Source organism: Ambystoma mexicanum, chromosome 13 (assembly GCF_040938575.1).
Source record: "Ambystoma mexicanum isolate Mex_15411 chromosome 13, UKY_AmexF1_1, whole genome shotgun sequence".
Classification (NCBI taxonomy): domain Eukaryota; kingdom Metazoa; phylum Chordata; class Amphibia; order Caudata; family Ambystomatidae; genus Ambystoma; species Ambystoma mexicanum.
Window position 1 is genome coordinate 651,901,825 of NC_090938.1, and position 21,139 is coordinate 651,922,963.

The 21,139-nt window shown below is 49.0% G+C and overlaps 1 protein-coding gene across 3 annotated transcripts in view; it reads left to right on the forward strand.

The window, feature by feature from the left end:
- Positions 1–17,884, forward strand: part of COPZ2 (COPI coat complex subunit zeta 2) — a 200,147-nt gene extending 182,263 nt beyond the window's left edge. For 2 of the 3 annotated variants that reach the window (XR_011283089.1, XM_069634632.1), the window contains 2 exons: positions 13,410–13,448; positions 17,108–17,884. Coding sequence is in view for 2 of the 3 variants with exons in the window: in XM_069634632.1 (XP_069490733.1) it covers positions 13,410–13,448; positions 17,108–17,155 (87 nt within the window). In the remaining variant the exon portion in view is untranslated. The remainder of the gene's footprint in view (positions 1–13,409; positions 13,449–17,107) is intronic. The other variant, XM_069634633.1, reaches the window with a different exon arrangement.
- The last annotated feature ends 3,255 nt before the right edge of the window (positions 17,885–21,139 follow it).

Here is a 21,139-nt window from a genome sequence, read left to right on the forward strand (position 1 = left end):
ACGGCCCCTCAAGTATTGCCGTGCCTACTGTCTTTGGCCAAGGCTGGCCTATCTCACGCTTCCATTAAGGTAGATCTGGCTGCCGTCTCATGTTACACCAGAACTACAGGACGGGCGTCCTTGTGGTCTCATCTTCTGGTGAAGGAATTTATGAAAGGACTGTTCCGATCATTCCCGCCAGTGAAGGCCCCTGCCCCGGCGTGGGAGCTCAACGTGGTGCTAACTAGGCTCATGGGGGCCCCATTCGAGCCTATGCATTCAGTGCCGTTGAGGTTTCTGTCGTGGAAGACCGCATTCCTCGTGGCCATCACCTCTGCACGACGAGTGGGAGAGATCCAGGCCCTGTCTTGCAAGCCTCCATACTTGACTTTTCACGACACAAGGGTGGTGCTGAGGACGCACCCCTCCTTCATGCCCAAGGTGCCGTCGGACTTACACCTCAACAAGCCCTTGGTGTTGCCAGTTTTCTTCCCGTCTCCTTCGTCGCCGGCTGAGAGGACTCTGCACTCGCTGGATGTAGCTAGAGCGCTGAAGTTCTACGTGGACCGCACAAAGAGTTTTCGGAAGACATCACAGCTGTTTGTGAACTTTGGACCTGTGAATCAAGGGAAGGCTCTCTAAAAGACTTCCATTTCCAGATGGCTCTCCGGCTGCATCATGCACAGTCACCGGTTGGCAAACCGACCGTTGTCAGGCCGTCCGAGGGCCCATTCGACCAGAGCGATCGCTGCTACTACGGCGTTCCTGTCTGGTGTGCCCCTGCTCGACATCTGCAGGGCTGCTACATGGAGGTCGACGCACACCTTCACGAGATTCTACTGCGTCGACCGGGATTCCAGGGAGGAGTCCAGAGTCGGCCAGACAGTGCTGCGCAACCTGTTCGCCTAAGGTGAGCCTGGTGAGGAGGTAAGAGTTGCTTAATGTTGAGTTGTTGTATTGCTTGATATTGAGCCTTTTGCCACCTCCCGTGGTTGTGCATGTGTATTCTGCTATGTATTCTTATATTCATGAGCATGTGAATCCATGCCAGACCCCATGCTGGAGAAGGAACAAGTTACTTACCTGTAACTGTTATTCTCCAGCATGGGTCTGGCATGGATTCACATGCGAACCCTCCCACCTACCCCTCTGGGGCTCTTCACTTGGTCATACTGCCACTTCACGTGCTACCAAATCTGAGGATGGCTGCCAGGGGCGGATCTTAGGGAGAGGGCAGTCATTGGCTGGGGGCAGTATGACCCAGAGACCAGTGATTGGTTACTTCTGAGAAAGACAGATCAGAAACGAAACTGATACCGATTTTTCTCTATACCGAGGATTCCCGGCCTGACGACGGGGAATATTCTTGAGCATGTGAATCCATGCCAGACCCATGCTGGAGAACAACAGTTACAGGAAAGTAACTTGTTCCTTTCCCTGGGTAGACTAACACAATACATGTAACTTGGGTCTCCCTCGAGACCATCCAGAGCCTAATTGTAGAGCTTGTAAACTCTTCAAAGCCAAGACACTCAAGGACCGTTCGACGAAGCGCTGGGCCCACTACGCCAGGCAGTTGGAGGCCAGGGACGCTGTGGGTTCCTTCAGCGATGGCAGCGACGCAGCCTTATCGGACGGTGAGGGCACTCGGGTGACGTCAGGCACCTACGCGCAAGCCCCCAACATCGGAGGACTGACGGGCGGTTCAGTTATGGGGACAACACCCGGCGGCAAGAGCGCAACTCACACCTCTTCCACCAAACACACTAACCCCAGCCGAGATTCAACACGTATGTCGAGCAAAGACAGAAGAAGGCATCAAGAGAGCGGTCCGCTTATTCGGTGTCCTCTGGGCATTCCAGGTCACGTTCGCCTCACGACACACAACAACCGTCCACGGTTGCAAAAGGTGCCACACTAACAAAAGTCATTGAGGCCCGGTCGTTCGGAAGACGAATCCGACCTCTTCCCCCCCAGGTAGCTCGTTCAACGTCTACTTCTGTAGTATGTTCGACGTCTGCTCCCGAGATTCAACGTCCCTCTTCCAATTCTCCTGAATCTCGTGACACCACCTCCGAATCCGCCGAGACATTCAGAAAACCCTAAAGGTTCAGGAAAACATTCCTGTGATCATGGGAGGGGGGAAAACACAAAAAAGCCTCAGAACATCAGGTTCAGAAGGGAAAACAAAAAGAAAAATCCAAGGTCCCTGACCCTGTCACCAAGGAAAAGACTGCTCCTCCCACTCCTCAGGATATGGGCATGGGGAAGGATCCACAGCAAGAGAGGGTTATCCCCAGTTCCAAGCAATGGAACTCGGAGGACATTGATAGAGTAATGAGGAGGATGTCCTTTTTTGTAGACTTCTACGAAAAGGATCCTAATTATTTCCTTAGTTATCAAAATACACCAGCTACCTCTGCCCCTCCGGGATCCAAAGACCCTCAACCCCCTACTAAGAGGCGCCGTTCTGAGACTCCAGTTCAGGGTTTGGTTTCAGACCCTTCTATAATTCAGCCTTACCAGCCATATGGTGAGGAGTCAAAAATACAGCTGCTGGAAGAACAGGCAGGGGTTGATTACTATAGGGATGATGATGATGAGGAAGAGGAAGATGAGGCGGAAGCCTACAGTCTTGACTCCCCTATTCCGAAGGATCCCCCAGTGAATGACTCACCGGTTGATAATCGACCATTACTAAATGAGGTACTAGCTAATGCTGCAGCCCATTTCCAAATGGACACACAGGGTGTCCAAGAAGATAGAGATTTTGAAGAGGAAATCGTAGGGGACAGGAAATCCATTGCCCAAGCTATCCCCATTTTAAAATCTATCCAACGCAGAATTGATCCTTCTTTGGTAACCCCTAATCTTACTCTGGCAGTCAATCCACGAGTAGAAACATTATTTCAGGCCGCTCCCTCCGATCCTTTATACATGAGGGTTCAGTTACAATCCGACTCATTGGTAGTAACAACCACGAGAAAGAGGGCGGAAACACCACTAGCTTCTTCAGAAGCACCCCCTGCCAAAGAGAGCAAGAGAATATATGCTCTGGGGAGGAAGGTGGCATCCACGTCAGTTTACCAAGCACGGATTGCCAACACCACCACTCTGTTAGGAAGCTACAGTTGCCACCAATGGGAACAAGTAGCTTCCCTAATGGCCTCTGCACCCGAACCACTAAAGGGCCAGTTGGCCCAAATCGCATCAGACGGAAGATCTGTGTCTGGATGCATGCTTAAGACAAACTTCGATACAGCAGATAATGCAGGGAGACTAATAGCAGAAGGCACAATCATAAAACGACATGCTCGGCTAAGACAATCTGGGTTCAAGCCCGAGACCCAAGCCACCCTCATAGACATGCCGGTAGAGCCGAACGTCCTATTTGGGAAAGCAGCGGAGCAAGCACTTAAGACGGCTAAGGACGAATACGAGACCTTAAAATTCCTCGGCCAACTGACAAATAAGCCCTCAGGTCAAAGAGGAAATAATAATTTTCGTCGCTTTCGCGGCCAAAGCTCCCAAAGGGGGTCCAACTACTATCAGAATCAAGGAACCTCATGGGGCAGCAATCAATCCCAGGCTACTCAGGGTTTCACCAGAGGTCAGCGCAGGGGCCGCGCTAGGGGTAGAGGCAGCACCGGTAGAGGTGGTACGCCACCAAATAAACAGTGACATTCCGCTCTGGGTCCCTTCCCATGCATCCCCAGTAGGGGGGGCGCATTTCCACCTTCACCCACTCATGGGAAGGGATCACCTCGGACAGATAAGTGCTGTCCAGTGTCCACAGGATACCGTATAGAGCTACTAGAACACCCCCGCAACCATCCTCCAAGACAGAAAGTACACTCCTTGGAGCACCAAAGAATCCTCCTTGAGGAGATCGCCATTCTTCTTGCAAAGGGCGCAATAGAACTCGTCCCGGGCAATCAGGTACACAAGGGTATTTATTCAACCTACTTCCTTGTGCCAAAAAAGATCTAATGATGCGCACAGTATTCCCTGCAAACAAGTATGTCAAGCCACAAAAATTCCACATGACTACACTCCAAGAGGTAATCCCCCTACTAAAAAAGGGGATTACATGGCAACATTTGATAAGAAAGATGCCTATATTCATATTTCAATGTTCCCAGTGCACAGAAGATTCTTGCGTTTTCAAAATAGACAGCCAGCACTACCAGTTCAAGGTGGTGCCCTATGGAATAGCCTCGGCTTCAAGGGTATTCACCAAGGTACTGGCGGTGGTGGCAGCGCACCTACGCAGGGAGGCAATCCTGGTGTACACTTACCTGGACGACTGGCTCATCACAGGGGAAACCCCCGTAATTTGCAGATTGAACATTCAAAGAACAATCCACCTCCTCTTCCAATTGGGCTTCTCAATCAACGAGACAGAAATCAAGCCTGGTGCCGAGCACCTCAAAACAGTTCCTAGGAGAGGGGTTGGCCTTTCCACCAGAGGAAAGAATTTGAAATCTGTTCTGCAAATTCCTCAATATCAGCCCGGTCACCAAATAAGGGTATGCAAAGCGATGTGTTTGCTAGGCATGATGGCATCTTGCATTTACCTGGTTCCCCACACGCGCTTGCGCATGCGACCCATGCAGGAATGATTGGTGAAACAGTGGTCTCAGGCAAGTGGTCAGTGGGACGATCTAGTGGTGGTTTCGCCAACACTAGTACAAAGTCTTTGCTGGTGGACAAGAGAGAATCTTAAAAAGGGGAAACCCTTTTACCACCCAGAGAAACGAGCCGTCATCGCAACAGATGCCTCCCTGGCAGGGTGGGGAGCTCACCACCTTCAACACACAGCTCAGGGTCTCTGGTCTCACACAGTGGCTCAGAATCACATCAATCTGCTAGAACTTCTGCCAGTCTTCAGAGCGCTTCGGGCATTCAAACCCCTCCTATCCAACCTGTCAGTGCAGATCCTAACAGACAGCACAATGGCAATGTTTTACTTAAACAAACAAGGGGGCACTCGTTCGCCAAATCTGTTCAAGCTTGTCCAGAAAATTTGGAAATGGGCACTCAAACAGAACATTTACCTGTCATCCCAACATGTTCCAGGGGATCTCAATTCACTAGCGGACACTCTGAGCAGAGATCCCCTCCCAGAGGAACACGAATGGCAACTACACGAAGAAGACATAGAAGATCTCTTCTCTCAGTGGTGTTTCCCCACTATAGATCTATTTGCCACAGGTGAAAACAGACCATGGCTAGACTTCGCATCCAGGCTCCCCCAGCCAGGCTCCAAGGGGAACAGGATGTTTGCCTATGCTTTTCTACCAACCCATCTGATGAGGAAGGTGGTCAACAAGATACACAGGGAATCGATGACGCTCATCCTAGTTGCTCCTATGTGGGCGAGACAACTATGGTTTCCACACCTACGCAAACTGGCAGTGTGCGACGACCCCCCCCCCCCCACCCCCCATCAAGCTCCCGTGCTGGTACAATCTACTCTCCCAGCACAAAGGACAAACAGTGCATCCCCAACCCAACTCGATGAACTTGGCAGCATGGCTCCTGAAGTCATTGAGTTCGGCCATCTCAATTTACCCCAGAGATGTATGGACATCAAAAGAGTCTAGAAAACCTAACACAAGGCACTGTTACTTTGATAAGTGGAAAAGATTTGTTATTTGGTGCCAGAATAAACAAATCAACCCAATTGATTGTACTCCTTCCAATATTGTCACCTATATGCTCCACCTACTGGATGCAGGGTTAGTATTTAATTCACTGAAGGTACACCTGGCGGTGCTGTCAGCCTACACCACCTCCCATAATAAGGTGTCATGGTGGAAAGTACCAGTGGTCAAGGCCTTTATGGAGGGGTTCCACCCTCCAATTTCTAACCCACCACCAGGTTGGGACCTTAATGTGGTGCTTGCTAACCTCATGGGACCTCCCTTTGAACCCATGCAGAAAGCTTGTCTCAAACACCTGACTTTTAAAACGGCCTTCTTAGTAGCCATTACATCCATAAGAAGGGTCAGTGAAATTCAGGCTCTGTCAGTGCAGGGTCCTTTCTTTACTGTTCAGAAGGATAAAAACTGGCTTTACGCACTCACCTTAGGTTTTCACCTAAGTTCATTTCAAAATTCCATGTTAACCAGACCATTGAGCTACCGACCTTATGGAAGGGGTAAAGAGACTCCACCCTCCAATTTCTAACCCACCACCAGGTTGGGACCTTAATGCGGTGCTTGCTAAACTCATGGGACCTCCCTTTGAACCCACGCATAAAGCTAGTCTCAAACACCTGACTTTTAAAACGGCCTTCTTAGTAGCCATTACATCCATAAGAAGGGTCAGTGAAATTCAGGCTCTGTCAGTGCAGGATCCTTTCTTTACTGTTCATAAGGATAAACTGGTTTTACGCACTCAACTTAGGTTTTCACCTAAGTTCATTTCAAAATTCCATGCTAACCAGTCCATTGAGCTACCGGCCTTCTTCCAAGAACCCAAAAGCTCTGCTGAGGTGAAACTCCACACACTAGATGTGAGGAGCGTGGTCCTCTACTACGTGGACAAGACCAGAACGCTAAGAAAGACGGATCAACTGTTCGTCTCCGTAGCTCTAGGCAGAGAAGGAGATCGCGCCTCTAAAGGTGCCATCTCTAAATGGATAGTCAGATGTATCCAACTGTGCTACTCCCTTTCAGATAAAAACACTGCCTTTTACGCCAAGGACCCACTCTACAAGAGGTACTGGGGCCACTCTGGCTTTCATTGCAAATGTACCCCTTGACACCATTTGCAAAGCAGCTACTTGGAGCTCTATTCACACCTTTACTCAGCACTACTGCATTGACGCTCATTCGAAGACAGATACTCAAGTGGGACAAGCGGTTCTAAGACATTTGTTCGCTCATGAACCTTCTCACATCCCTGCTCGCTAATCTATGCACAGCATGTGATCTAAGCAGATTCCACAAGGCTCCGAAGGGATACATTACTCACTGTAATCGTATTTCTGATGCTTGTATCTGCTTAGTCACATGCGCCCGCCCTTCCTCCCCTCTGAGAGGAGGCGTATGGATGCTTGTAGTCTTATCTATCTTATGTGCTTGGATACTCTGTACTCACGCTACTCCTCATGCTACCTCATGTCAGAAAAAATACAATCTGAGGGTCCTACACACGTGAGGGATCATGGGTACAGTGAACGTCACACTTGGGATAGTATTACTGGCACGCCCTAGTTCGCCCATTTTCGAGTTTCGAAAAACAAACTGTAATACTCTGCAGCTTCCACTAGATGTCGGCCTATGCACTTCATGTGAGTCGAAGCAGATACAAGCATCAGAAATACGATTACGGTGAGTAATGTATCATATATATGATTATTTTTCTGAGGCTTGTGGAACTCTGTAGATCACATGCTCTGCATAGTCTGACATCTAGTGGTAGTCGCAGAGTATTACAAGATTTGATTTCGAAAGTTGAAATGTACGTCGACAGGGCGTGTTAGTATTACTATCCTTAGTGTGACGTGTACTGTACCCATGGTCCTTCACGCATTGAGGTTCCTCAGATTGTTTCTTTCCGCCATCGTGGATGGTTGCAAATTGCAGAGTTCCTTTTCAGTCATGCCTTTGACAAGTTTGTTTATTTGTAGACTTCTTTCCTTTTACTGTCTGCCTTTGCCGCAGCATCATCCAACTGCTCGACGGCCCTACGCAAACGGCTCCATCGTCAACGACGCCTGACTCGATGACCAGACACTGCATTTGCGGGCCTCTTCGGGCCTTGGCCCTTACAGTAGGGGCAGCGGGGGGGGGGGGGGGGGGGGTCTCATATAGCTACTCCTTTTAGCAAATGCATATTCTGCTTCCCCTATTTCCCTTTCGTCACCAAACTGCCTTTTCCATTTATTATGGAAAAAACACCTTTTAAATGTTGCCCTACCAGCCATAGGAATTTCCTGTGGAAGGACATGCACAAGGTGTGCAATTACTGTCTGCCTAGGGACCACCCAGAAAAGCTCTTAAAGACTGCCAGACCAAATGCTGGGCCTTCAATTCCATGCAGGCCGAAGCCTCCATCGACGTGACGGGGGAATCCAGCGAGGGCAGTATCGGTGTCCTTAGTGAGGCCGAAGGCGACTGGGTAACCCCATGTGCGGGCCCTCGACTTCACTAAGCAGGTTTGCGGCTCTGCGCCAGAGACGACACCCGGCGGCCATAGCGTGCACACATCAAAACACACCAAGCACATAGCCCATGGCCGACATTCGATGAAATAGTCGACTGTCGAAGCCCATGCAGTGTCTGCAGAAAAAGCCTCTAAATCTTCCCTGTCCTCTGGGCCATCGATTACGCCTTTGCCTCGTGACAGGTCTCCGAAACTGGCCTCCAAGGTCGGTTCCGACACCATGCACAAAAAAGCCCCCTTTTCGCATGCCGAAAAACAGGCAACGAAAGGAGCATCAGCGTCCACCAAACAAAAGCCGAAAATGCAGGAACTAATTAAAAAAACATGTGCCTGCTACCCTTTTAAAGACAAGGTCACAGAAAAAAGCAAAACCTTTGCATTTGTCTCCGCAGACCTCTAGTTCCCAGGTTATGGGTTCCTCCTCACATGTATATGCACTCCCAGGGGTTATGCATCACAAAGATCAGAAACCCTCCCAAATCACTTCTATCCCCTCAGGTTTCCCACCCTCCTACAAGTGGACCCCTGAACAATTCATCAAAATTATGAAGAGGTTGTCATGCTTTGTTGAATTCATGGATAAGCACCCAGAACGATTGTCGTACCTAAGATGCCTCCCATTTGGGGGCTGCAAACCCCCTGCCAAAAACCACATTGTGAACCCCAATCAAGCACTTCCGCCCTAGGCCCCCAGGCCTCCATTTACCAAGACCCCTCTCGGGACTTGTATGCCATGGATGCCTCAGGGTCGCAAGACCCCGGCTCTCAGGGAGAACAGAGAGATCAAAGCAGCCAGGACCAGTACTAAGATGACATCTGTCATCCAGTCGCCTGACCATCAAGATCAGCCTGTAAGCCAATTCACCTGTAGATAATCCGCTCCAATACAACAAACTGCTGCTGATGGCTGCCGAACATTTCAGTATTGACACCCAAGAGGCACAAGGAGACAAGGACTTTGGGGAGGACATTTTTGGCGACAAGAAGTCCGCCACTCGGATTATTCCACTGTTACAGTCGATACAAAGACGTATACAGCCCTCCTTACATACGCCTAACCTCACAAGGGCGGTTAACCCTAGTATTTAAAAACTATTTAGGTCCGTGCCCACGGACCCCCTGTATATTAGGGGTCCGCTAAAACCAGACTCACTTGTTGTCACAACCACTAGGAAGAGGGATGGTACTCTTCTGGTGTCAGCTGAAGCTCTGCCAGACTAAGTAAAATACAATCTACACTTTCGGAAGGAAAGTTGCATCCTCAGCGGCATATCGGGCTAGAATTGCAAATAACACTACCCTCCTAGCTAGTTATGTCTGCCATAAGTGGGATGACTTGGAACGCCTGGTTGAAGCAGTTCCAGAACCCCTAAAATCACAACTACTAAGTGCCATCTCGGAGGGCAAGCACAGATCTAACTGTATCCTCAGAAACAATCTTGATGCAGCAGACAGTGCGGGCCGCATCATTGCAGAAGGCACACTTATTAAGCGCCATGCCTGGCTTAAGACAGTCTGGTTTTAAATTAGACACACGGGCCACCCTCCTTAACATGCTGGCGGAACCTAATGTCCTCTTTGGCAAGGCCGTCAAAGATGCCCTCTCAAATCCCTCGGCCAACTAGCCAACAAACCCTACGTCCAACAGGGTTCCTTAAACTCCAGAAGGTTTTGGGTCAGGGCTTGCAATGCTCTTCCGGATACAATCGGGGCAGACAGTCTACTTGGGGCCCCTCAGAAGGACAATCTTCCTCTTCCAGTTTTCAAAGAGGAAATAAAATAACCAGAGGAAGAGGCAGAACCTCACCTGGGAGAGGCTCCACCCCTCCCAAGCAATGACGCACCGCTGCAGGTCCCCTCTCATGCCACACCAGAAGGAGGTTGAATCTCACACTTCACCCACACATTGGGAGGGGAGAACGTCAGACAAGTGGGTGTTGTCCACCGTAGCAATCTGGTATTGCATCAAACCTTTTCAATAACCACCCCAACGCCTGCCAAGACACAGAAAAATGATGCCAAAAGAGCAGTGCATAATATTGAAAGAAGTAAAGACCCTACTGGAAAAGGACGCCATAGAGATCATCCCAGCAAACCAGATAAACAAGGGTATTTATTCAGTGTACTTCCTTCTGCCAAAGAAAGACCTGTCCATGCGCCCAGTACTAGGTCTGCGAACAAATAGGTCAAACCTCAAATGTTTTGCATGACCATGCTTCAAGAGGCAATCCCCCCTCTTAAAACGGGGGGATTCCATGGCAAGATTGGCTATGAAAGATGCATACATTAATATTTCAATGCTCCCTGCGCACAGGAAATACCTGTGATTCAAAATAGCAGGAGTTCACTACCAGTTCAAGGTGCTCAACTTCGGTATCACCTCAGCCCCAAGAGTATACACAAAGGTGCTCGCAGTAGTGGCAGCACGCCTCTGCAGAGAGTCAATCCCTGTGTACCCTTATCTGGATGACTGGCTAATCACAGGGGAGTCTCCTCAAATTTGCAGACAAAACACTCAAACTTATTTTCTATTTGGGTTTGGCCATCAACGAGAAAAAATCAAGTCTAGCTCCCTGCCAAATAAAATAATTTCTGGGAGCCATTTTAAAGACAAAAAAGAACTGGCTTTCCCGTCAAACGAGAGAGTACAAAACAAGTTGTTGCAAGTACCTTGTTAAAAGGCCAGTCGCCAGATAACTGTACGCAAAGCAATCCGCTTGCTTGGAATGATGGCCTCATGCATTTACTTAGTGGCACACGCGCGCCTGTGCTAGCGCCCAATGCAGGAGTGGTTAGCGAAAAGAATGGTCTCAGGGAAGCTGTCTGTGGGGCGATCTAGTGGTCGTTTTGCTAAGCCTGGTACAGGCTCTTCACTGGTGGTCCAGGGATAACCTGCTTAAAGGAACTCTTTGGCGTCCCACCAGCACAAGCTACCCTAACTACTGACGCCTCACTCGCCGGATAGGGGGCTCACTTCCCCACCACACAGCCCATGACCAGTGGACACGCGCTACAACCCAAAAACACATCAACTTCCTAGAACGTCTGGCAATTCTCAGGGCTCTTCAAGCCTTTCAGCAAAATCTTTTAGAACAAACAGTGCAAGTCCTCACAGACAGCACCACAGTCATGTTCTACATAAACAAGCAGGGAGGCACACACTCGGTCTGTCCAGGCTGTCCCAAAAAATATGGAAGTGGGCACTCAAGCAGAACATGTTCCTAACCTCTCAATGTGTTCCAGAGAAACCTGATGCTCTGGCAGACACTCCAAGCAGATACCCTCTACCAGAAGAACACGAGTAGCAACTCAATAGATATCCTAGATGGAATCTTCTCCTAATGGGGCCATCCCCCATTAGACTTGTTCACCACAAACCTAAATGCACAGTGCCCAGACTGGGGTCCAGGTTTCCCCAACCAGGGTCCAAGGGGGAACGCCCTGTGGATGAACTGGTCAGGGAAATTTGCTTACGCTTTTCCTCCAACACCATTCGTCAGCAGGATAGTGCACAAGATGCACCAGGAACAAGCTACTCTAATCCTCGTGGCTCCTATGTGGGCAAGACAACCTTGGTTTCCACATCTGCTCAAACTGGCGATGTGCAACCCAATCAAGCTCTGTACCCTTAGAACATGCTGTACAACACAAGGGAGCATCTCTCCACCCTCGTCCTCAATCTCTGAATCTTGTCAGCTCTCCTAGTATGCACGTTTCTTTCTGGGTTCACCGCTCTCCAGCTCATGTTTGCACGGTTGCTACCTTCTCCCAGGCTGTGGGAACTGGACCCCTTTTATACAGTGTGAATCCAGTGTTTACTCCCAGGTTGGATGGGCAGGTCAGGTGGTACTATGAAGAGTTTCGGTTAGAAGTTAGGAAGTGGAATTCAAAACTCAGCGGTGTGGCCTTTAAAATTCTGGTGGACATGTTAAATTAAAGCCATGTGTTCTGGGTGTTAGCTGAGCAGCATGGTTCCCTCTATCCCTGGTTTGATGCCTTCCTTGCATGTATGTTGGTTTAAGCCTGGGGAATTTCGAATCTCTGTGGCCTGCTTGCTTTCCATCGGGAATTTTAAGTTGGTGTTCTCCCTGTAATTTCAAAGCTAAATACTTTTTTTGTAAGTTCAAGCCCTACTGCTGAATGGGGTGGCAGAGGGAGAGAGGTTTCCCACTGGGATGTACTGTTAGCGCATGAGGCAAGTGTCCAGGTGTGCTTTCCTCCACCTCTGGCTGCGCTGGATGTTGGTGTTGTGGCATGGTGGATTTCTTGCCTTCTGACTGATTATCGGGAAGTCCTGGTAATGTCTCAGAGGAGTACCCTAATGTAACGCTCCTCCCCAGAAAGTTGGCAGGTTCTGCTATTATCACTTGGGCACAGGACACTTTGGGGACTCTGGAGCTCTGGGACCTGCTACCCCCATTGTACTACCGCCAGGTAACTTGGATAGCCTGTGGGTCTCCATGGTCCCCAGAGCCCCTCATGTGCCCGAAAGGGATAGTCACATCACACTCTTCCTTCCTCAGCACACTTTCCATGTAAACTGTACAGTCGGCAGGGCGCTCTGCTAGCTAAAGGCCGCTGCTACAATACACGCTTGTTTCCTTAAGGCAAAGTCAAAATGTTTCTTGATCAAATTCTTTCAACAAGGTTCCTGCCCTTTCTGTGCAGTTTCGAAGTGTGTAAGGTTATTTAGTTGGCACTGTTGCATTTTAGAATACTCCAAAATAAAGTCAATAGGGACATCTACATCTGATTTACACTCACACTAGGCAACCTCAGCCTCCATCTTGCATCCAATCCACCCTAGAAACGTCTGTATCTATAATTCGCCCTACTAACCCTGAGGGTCCTCCACACCTGCTTTGCATACGATTTACCCTGAGGAAACTCAGGATCCTCCCCACACAAATAATCAATTCACCCTACAAGCATTAGCATCTGTACTGTACCCCACTCACGCTAAGGAACTTCACCCATCTCGCGTCCAGTGACCCAGAGGAACCTAAGCATCCATCTATTTTATGTGCCATTCTCATGTGGAACGTCAGCATCCATACCATGCCCCTCTCGCCCCGAGGAACTTCTGCTTTTGTGTTATGTCCCGCTCAACCTGGGATTTCAGTTCTCATTCACCCTGAGGAATCTACTCACTGATCCATGCATCCAGCCTCTCATTCACCTAGATTTCCCTTCTCATTAACTTATGTACTACTTTTTTTTTTTTTGTCTAATCTTTGCAATTTTCTTTTCTATAGTTGGATGACAACCCACTGTCTGAACAAAGTGTCGCACAGGTATGTGTTCATGCTCTGACTCTCTGATACACTCTACACATGTCTACCTCTTGTTGGCGATGTAAAGATGCAAAATTAAAAAAGGGAGCTGTAGGAAATCTGGAGTGGAGGTTGGCGAGAGGATGCGTGGAATGGTATGTGGCGGGCAGGGGAAGGGAGGACCAGTGATGCGGAGTAGAGAAGAAATTGGGAGGATGGGATGCATATGTTTTGAGGTACACACATTTCAAGAGAAAAGTAACCACAAGCAAATGAGAACTCAGACACTTTCTACTCCCATCTGAAAATATTCTGCCTGTCTGTCTGCCTCACTTCCACTGGATGTCTCCTAGATGTGCTTCCCACACCCTGCTCAGCTGTCAGACTCCGCTCCTTTCATCTGCTCTCCTAGCCATCCATCAGCCTAATGACAGTCAGCGTCATTCCTTGTGCCCACCCTCCCTTACATTTGATGACCGCCACCATCAAGCGCACATTGCAACCTTTGGCTCCCAGATGTGTTTGGACTACCATTCCCATGATCTCCTGACATTGACTATGCTGTACAGGCCGGATGGGAATGGTAGTCCAAACACATCTGGGAGCCAAAGGTTGCAGACCCTGAGTGACTAGACTGTGCGGTAGATCAGCATCCACACACAAACTCCACAACTCACGTCTATGGAGCCTCAGCACCAACACAGCCGTACAAACTGCATCTAAGGGGCCTCAACACCCAGACCCATCGTCTTATTACTGTTGAGGATTCTCTGCATTCACACCATGTCCTACTTGCATCTACATACCCGCACCTGTATGTGCTTGAATATCCATAACATGCTCTTTAAGGCCCTTTGCTCAGAAAAGTAGCTTTACCATGCACACACGTGTTCTACTGACCAGTGTAGAGCCTTCATATTTTCTTTCATTTTCCTGTTCACCTCCAAGGAACACTAGTTTTCAAACTAATGTCTTACTCTTCCCTAAGGACCCCAGCATCTGAATCTATATCCTACTCACCAACGAGTAATCGCAGCATCCATACCGGAGTCCAACTCGCCTCTAGTGAACATCAGTATCCCCGTCTGTCTCATCCTCACCTGTTATGAACCATGGCTTCCACACTTTACCCTACTCGCCTCTAAAGGGCTGTGCGATCCACATCTGTGTTCTCCTCTCCTCTCATGAGCTTCTGCATCCACATCTGTGTCTTCCTCACCTGTTATGCGCACAGCATCCACATCCGGTTCCTACTCCTCTCCATGGATCCTCGGGCTCCACACCAGGGATGAACTTGCCAGTGAGGAACCACTGCATTCACATCTGTTTACTACTCGCTAATAAAGGGTGTCTGCAGTGCTTAATTTGTGCCGGTGTTTGCCGGTCCCCAACACCAGCACAGTTTTTTCGGCACCGGAACACTGCCTGGGGGCTGCTTCCTGAAGCCCACCCAGGCATGGCCTTCAGGAACCGACCCCCAGGGCCTCACTGGACGTGGGACGCCTAAGTTGCAAAGGATCTGTAACTTACAGATCCTTCGTGGCCCAGCCGGCACCTGCACGCTGCATTCATCAAAAAAAGGTAACACTGAAGTGTTACCTTTGATGAATGCGGCAGGCCGCGACACCATGGCGCCAGCCCAGCAGTCAGTGTTACAAAACACTGGGAGGGAGCGGCAGGGCTGGGTGGGGCTGCTTCAGTCCGGCATGCTCCCTCCCAGTGATTTGTATTAGACTGTGTGCACGCTGGTCCTGCTCTGCGCCCTCTGTTTGGCCAGCGCCTTCACTTCCGAGAGGCCAAAGTGTGAAAAGCGTGCCAGAGATACAACCAAACTGAATGTCTGCCGCTGCTGCTTTCATGGGGCCTCGTATTTAGAACAGACACCAAGGCAGAGTGTGCTCTGTGGGCACAGTATGTGCGGGGCTCACGGGTGCAGTGTTCGTTCGGAGCGGACCCCCAGGGGATGCTGTTTACGACGCTCTGGTTTCAGAATAAAAGGTGCACTTTTTGCTTTTGACGATTTTGATTATTTTATAGTGTGTAACCCTCTCTATCAGAGGGGCATTGCCTGACCATGAATGTGCGGTTGGTGAAGGCAACGGCAGGGCCTTTGTTAACCATAAAGCCATTGCGCCGCCGTTTACTGTCTGTGTCCTGTTGTGTTCGGCCACGGTTCGTTGGTCAGCCAGGTCGTGTCAACGTAGCCCAAAATGTCAGGGTGGTGTGTGGGGGTGGGCGGCTGCTGAAGCCCGGTCAGCTCAATGGTGTTACGCCACTGCCCTCAGACCACGAGCTGCACGCCGCTAAATGAACTGCCCATCACACGGCTCTTATCACAAAGAAAGTTACAACATGGGGGGCTTTGCTTTCATTCTCTCCGCACTATCTGGCAACTGATCAAAGCTGTCAAGCTCAGAATTACACTGGCAACACCATCAATCCTGGTGCTAACTCCGGGTGCCCCTTTACAAATAGTTTTTACTGGATCCAGTTACTGGCATATGGGCTTTTGAGTCACCTGGTAGACTCTTGCTTCTATGACGGAACCTGGTCTATTGCCTGGAATAGGTGCACCCCTGGTCCTGCTGCTCTCCCAGCGGCTGTTTCTCAAGGCTCGGTCCTGGGTCCTCTGCTTTTCGCACTCTACACCTCTTTCCTTGGCCAACGTAGCTCCCTTTTCTCATGCCACCACTTAATGAGCAATACCCACATCTTCTTTTTTCCTCTCGCCTCCTTGTCATCCCAGACCAGTCCCTGGTTTTCTCCTGCTTCCTCCTGTGTCCAGAGGGAAGACCTTGTTCCCTATGTTTCTGGGATGCATTGGTCAGGGCTGTGGTGTGCAGAGAGGTGTAGTTTACTTGTTTGATGTCTGCTGGGAGGAATATTACATTACTGTGTGCGAGTGGATTCCTGAGTCTGTGTGTAGTGTGAATGAGCACAGAATTTGACACTGTTAGCATGGAGTGGTTAGTGGAGGGCATGACGGGCAATTTAGTGTCCCCCCCCCCCCCTTAGGTGTTGCTGCTTTCCCTATTTTGCCAACCTCTGAAGCCTGAAAGTAGATGCATGCAGGCTTGGCATGCGCCAACTTTGCACCAGACCTGCAGATGAACTTAACTGGTCTGCTGTTAAATCTCAGTTAGTTTAATGGTATCCACTACAGAATAATTACTTATTTTACTATAGCCGATATGATAACTCAGTTGGTTGAGCACACCATTACCCAGCTATTGGCATTTTATGGCCAGGTACCACCATTATGGCAGTACCTGGCAAATGTCTATCCCACTGAACTGACCCGGGCCGCCCACTGGCTCCAGGGCTGGCATTATGGGGCCAAGATTTTTTGGGCACTGGCATTTATTTTTTTACAAATCAAGCAGTGGGTGTCTGCATCCCCACCAGTTTCCTTTTCATCAGTGATAAACCTCAGCATCCACAACCCATGTCCTATTCAGCTCCAACGAGCCTCTGCATCCACAACTGTCCTCCTCCATGAGAGTCCTCCATATCCACACGTGGCCCACTCTCCCACGAGTAGCCCCAGTATCATTTTCATTGCACCCTCCTTCCCTCAGCTAAGAATTGATTTTAGGGCATTTGTCTTTGTGATCTGTGTTGTTCTTCTGCTGCTCTTATAAAATGTATTGTCTTATGTGTCTCGCTTTTTTTCGCCACAGGTCCTGCAATCGGCCAAAGAACAGATCAAATGGTCCATCCTGAAATGAGTGCTCAGCAAGCACTGTGTCTGACCACCGTCAGGGTCTCCTTTATGTGTGTAGGTAGCCATATGGGATGCTTTGGACTTCCTCCAAGAGGACCGCAGCTGCTTGCCTCCTTTCTAAATAAGCTATTGCCTTTTCACACCAGCGAAAATAACCTGCGACGACGACGTTGCATGCCGGCACACGCACTAAACTCTCGGGAGGTCGCACCTGTGACCGGTTTCTGGATTTCATTAGAACCAGAAGCCAAAGGGTCTCCTGCTTCTAGGAAGTGTAATGGTTGTGAAAGGGCACACGCCCCAGACATATGGCCTCATTACAAGACTTTAGAAGGACCTATGAGATAATTGGGGGTAAACAACATGGGAGTAAATTATGAGTTAGACTTTGCACTTGAGCTGGGGGCACCAGAATAATTAGCTTTGCTGCTTTTTGCTTGGATCTCCTACCTCCAGGTCCTCACACTGTAAGGGGCTGCATTAGATGCCCTTTTGTCCACTGCCCTTCCACTCAGTCCTGCCCCTACTGTTAAAACTGCCCATGTCAATTCCTTGCTTTTGTTCTTCCTACCGGATGGCCCTCTTTTAGGCTCTAATAACGTCCATTTTGGCTGTGTTCTGCCTATGAGAGATTTTTGGATACAGGTTTACATTTGTCTTTGCTAGACTAAACAAAATTGTAGTTTTGTAGATGTTCAGCTTAATAAAAAAAAAATCCTGTTATGAAAATGAGCGTCAATGTTCTAGTCCAATGTGTCCCATCTCTCCTGCCTCCTTCCTTCTGGTTGTCTCTCCACATGACTCGCTCCTGCTTCCTTCCTTCTGGTTGTCTCTCCACATGACTCGCTCCTGCTTCCTTCCTTCTGGTTGTCTCTCCACATGACTCGCTCCTGCTTCCTTCTGGTTGTCTCTCCACATGACTCGCTCCTGCTTCCTTCCTTCTGGTTGTCTCCCCACATGACTCGCTCCTGCTTCCTTACTTCTGGTTGTCTCTCCACATGACTCGCTCCTGCTTCCTTCCTTCCTTCTGGTTGTCTCTCCACATGACTCGCTCCTGCTTCCTTCCTTCTGGTTGTCTCTCCACATGACTCGCTCCTGCTTCCTTCTTTCTGGTTGTCTCTCCACATGACTCGCTCCTGCTTCCTTCCTTCTGGTTGTCTCTCCACATGACTCGCTCCTGCTTCCTTCCTTCTGGTTGTCTCTCCACATGACTCGCTCCTGCTTCCTTCCTTCTGGTTGTCTCTCCACATGACTCGCTCCTGCTTCCTTCCTTCTGGTTGTCTCAGGCTCGCTTTCCTTCCCTCCCCTCTTCCCACATCTTTAGCATCTTGGTGAGTCTCTCGTCCAGCCTGATTAATGGCCTTTCTGCAGTACACTTTCAATGTTCCCATGCATTTCATCCCATCCGTTATCACATTTGCGTAGAACAACACTTGTGTGCATTACTTTGGATTAATAAATGCAGCCTCAGGACACACAGACTTTATGTGATATCACACACAAACTCCAGCCTCCCAACTGTTGAGCAGGCTGTGTTGTCACACTATCGTAAACAGTGCGCAGTAGCTGCAATGAAGATAAGTTGCTCAGTGGCCCAAAGAGTGCCAGACGGGTCAATGCTGGATGCTTCGGGCCTGGGGCGCATTATAAATAAATAAACCATTACAATTCAACATGGCTAGAAAGCGCAAGTTAACCTAACTCTGCTGTCTAAACTGCAATTCCTGGATCTGCATCGTAGGTCAGTCTTTTTTTTTATTTATTTTTTATTATTTTAATGTAGTCATTACAGCAGTAAATGCCGCTGGGAACAACCGCTTCATGGTAATGGTAAGGAAGAGGCGAGGGAGTAAAGAAGTCGAGGGGATAATAGGAAATTTAAGGAAGCAAGCGACAAAGGTTGGATAAGGAGGTCACACAGAAGGACTTGCGCTAACTAGAAGTCATCAGGTAGTGAGAAGTCTTCAGCGTTTTCCCTGATAACCGGATCAGTGATAAGATATGTATTGTGCTCGTTAGTGGTTTGTTTAGCAAGCTTCACAGCCTAAAAGCATTTTGTAAGTCTGTGTGGAGTCTCCGGAAGTCGTCTTGCTGCCTGCATTGGGTAGGTAGGCCTTTGCAAAGAGCGGCTGGACGTGTAGCATTTGGTCACCAAAGCATGTGCGTTTTGTCGAGCTGATGGTCAAGAGGTTGAGTGGCTGGCTTCAGTTATTGGGATGGGTTGGCAGGGTTGAGATAATCTGCAAAGGTCAGATGAAGACATTTATGTACAGTGTGCACAGTTTTAAAATCTGATTCCTGTGATGGGTAGCTAATGGAGCAACATTAAGTATGGGGGATGAGGGGGAGCTTTGTATTGAAGATCTAGCAGGAGCCGAGCACCATGGCACAGTCACTCTGCACACTTTTCACGTTCAAGCCTCTCTTGCCCACCCTCTCCAAGCTGCCCCCATTGGCTGCCACACCCAGATCCTAGCTTCTACCTACGTCATTGATAGTGGACTTCAAGCCCTGTTCTTTAAAGCTGGCACACACTGCCTGGAGTCTGTTTTGCCTGGCCTGACTTTGCACTTTGGGAACATATTTGTTTCTGTCACTTAACAGGCTGCTCTGGTGTCCCTCCATTTTGGGATTTTTCCTGTCCTACAGGACTGCCGCTGTCTCAAGTGCCTAGAGCCCGAACATGCTGTGGTAAGTCAGAAGCAGAAGAATGACAACTCATCATGTTTTATTGAAGTACCAAAATCCAATCCTTTCTTTTCTAGTCCCTATGCTAAATTAAAGGAAAGGGTTAAAAAGGGTGTACATCAGGAGGTCATGCAAAAGACAGTCTGTCTGCCATTTAGAAACCTATCCTGTCCCTACCCCTATAAAGTAAAAGAACCTAGCTTAACCAAGGATGATATGAGGGTCTTTTACTCGAATGATAAGGAGGGGTGGGGGGCTGGTTTTGTCTCTCTGGATTAGCAGAAGGCTTCCCGCCTAAAGCACAGTTCCAATAGGGTGACCAGCATATGTCCCTGGGTTTCCTGCTCATTAGTAGTCAGTGGTTTGGGCACTCGAACATAACCTCTACTGCGCTGTGTAAGTAGAATACTGTGTATGTGAGTTAGCTGCTACAAGTACCCAGCTGCGTTGGCATAGGCGGGAAGCGGTGTCCTTTTGTCTCCTCAGCCTGATTTAATCACATTGGATATATATCTGGAATTATTGCATACATAAGGAACTTCTATCAACTGATTTGTTTAAACGTGAACAGCGCTATGTGCCGAATTGACATACTGTAAAGGAGGCATGGTATCACAAGTAGACATTTTGAAGCATCCATTTTGCCATTTTAGGCGGTTCCATGTCATTTGATCGCCTGCCTGTTCATCCTCAGGCTTTTTAACGTGCACATTCCATCGAAAAGGCTCTTTTCTTTGGGAGGGTGGGGGGCAGGGTACACCCCCCCCCCCAATCCCTCTCCCACACTTATTTTTTACTATTGCCCACCCGCCCAAACCCTTATCTGCCCTTTCCCACCCCCCCCTAAAAAATGTGATGAGCAAATTCAATGGAATGTGCATGTTAAAAAGCCTGGGGATGATCAGGCAACCGCCTCAGTTCATGTTAAGCTGTGCCCTGGCGGCAGTAAGCAAGCAGCAACAGTCCCCTACTGGGAGCTTTTGCTTACTGCAGCCAGAGCAGTGCTGTACATGAGCTGAGGAGACTGCCTTCACTTTCGGTGCTCCCCAAGCCCAGGGAAGCACAGAAAACGTAAAATGAAGGGCAATAATAAATACAAAGTTGTATTTGCGATTGCCGTGGTTGGAAAACCACAGAAATCATAACTACAACAACGTTGTATTTCTGACTGCGGCAGCTTTCGCTTTGAGTCTCCTGGGCACCCCCAAGCGAAAGCCGCTGCAGTCAGAAATACAGCGTTGTGGTATTTTTAAATGCTGCGGTTTTCTTTCTACGTTTCTTGGGCTCCGGGAAACGTACA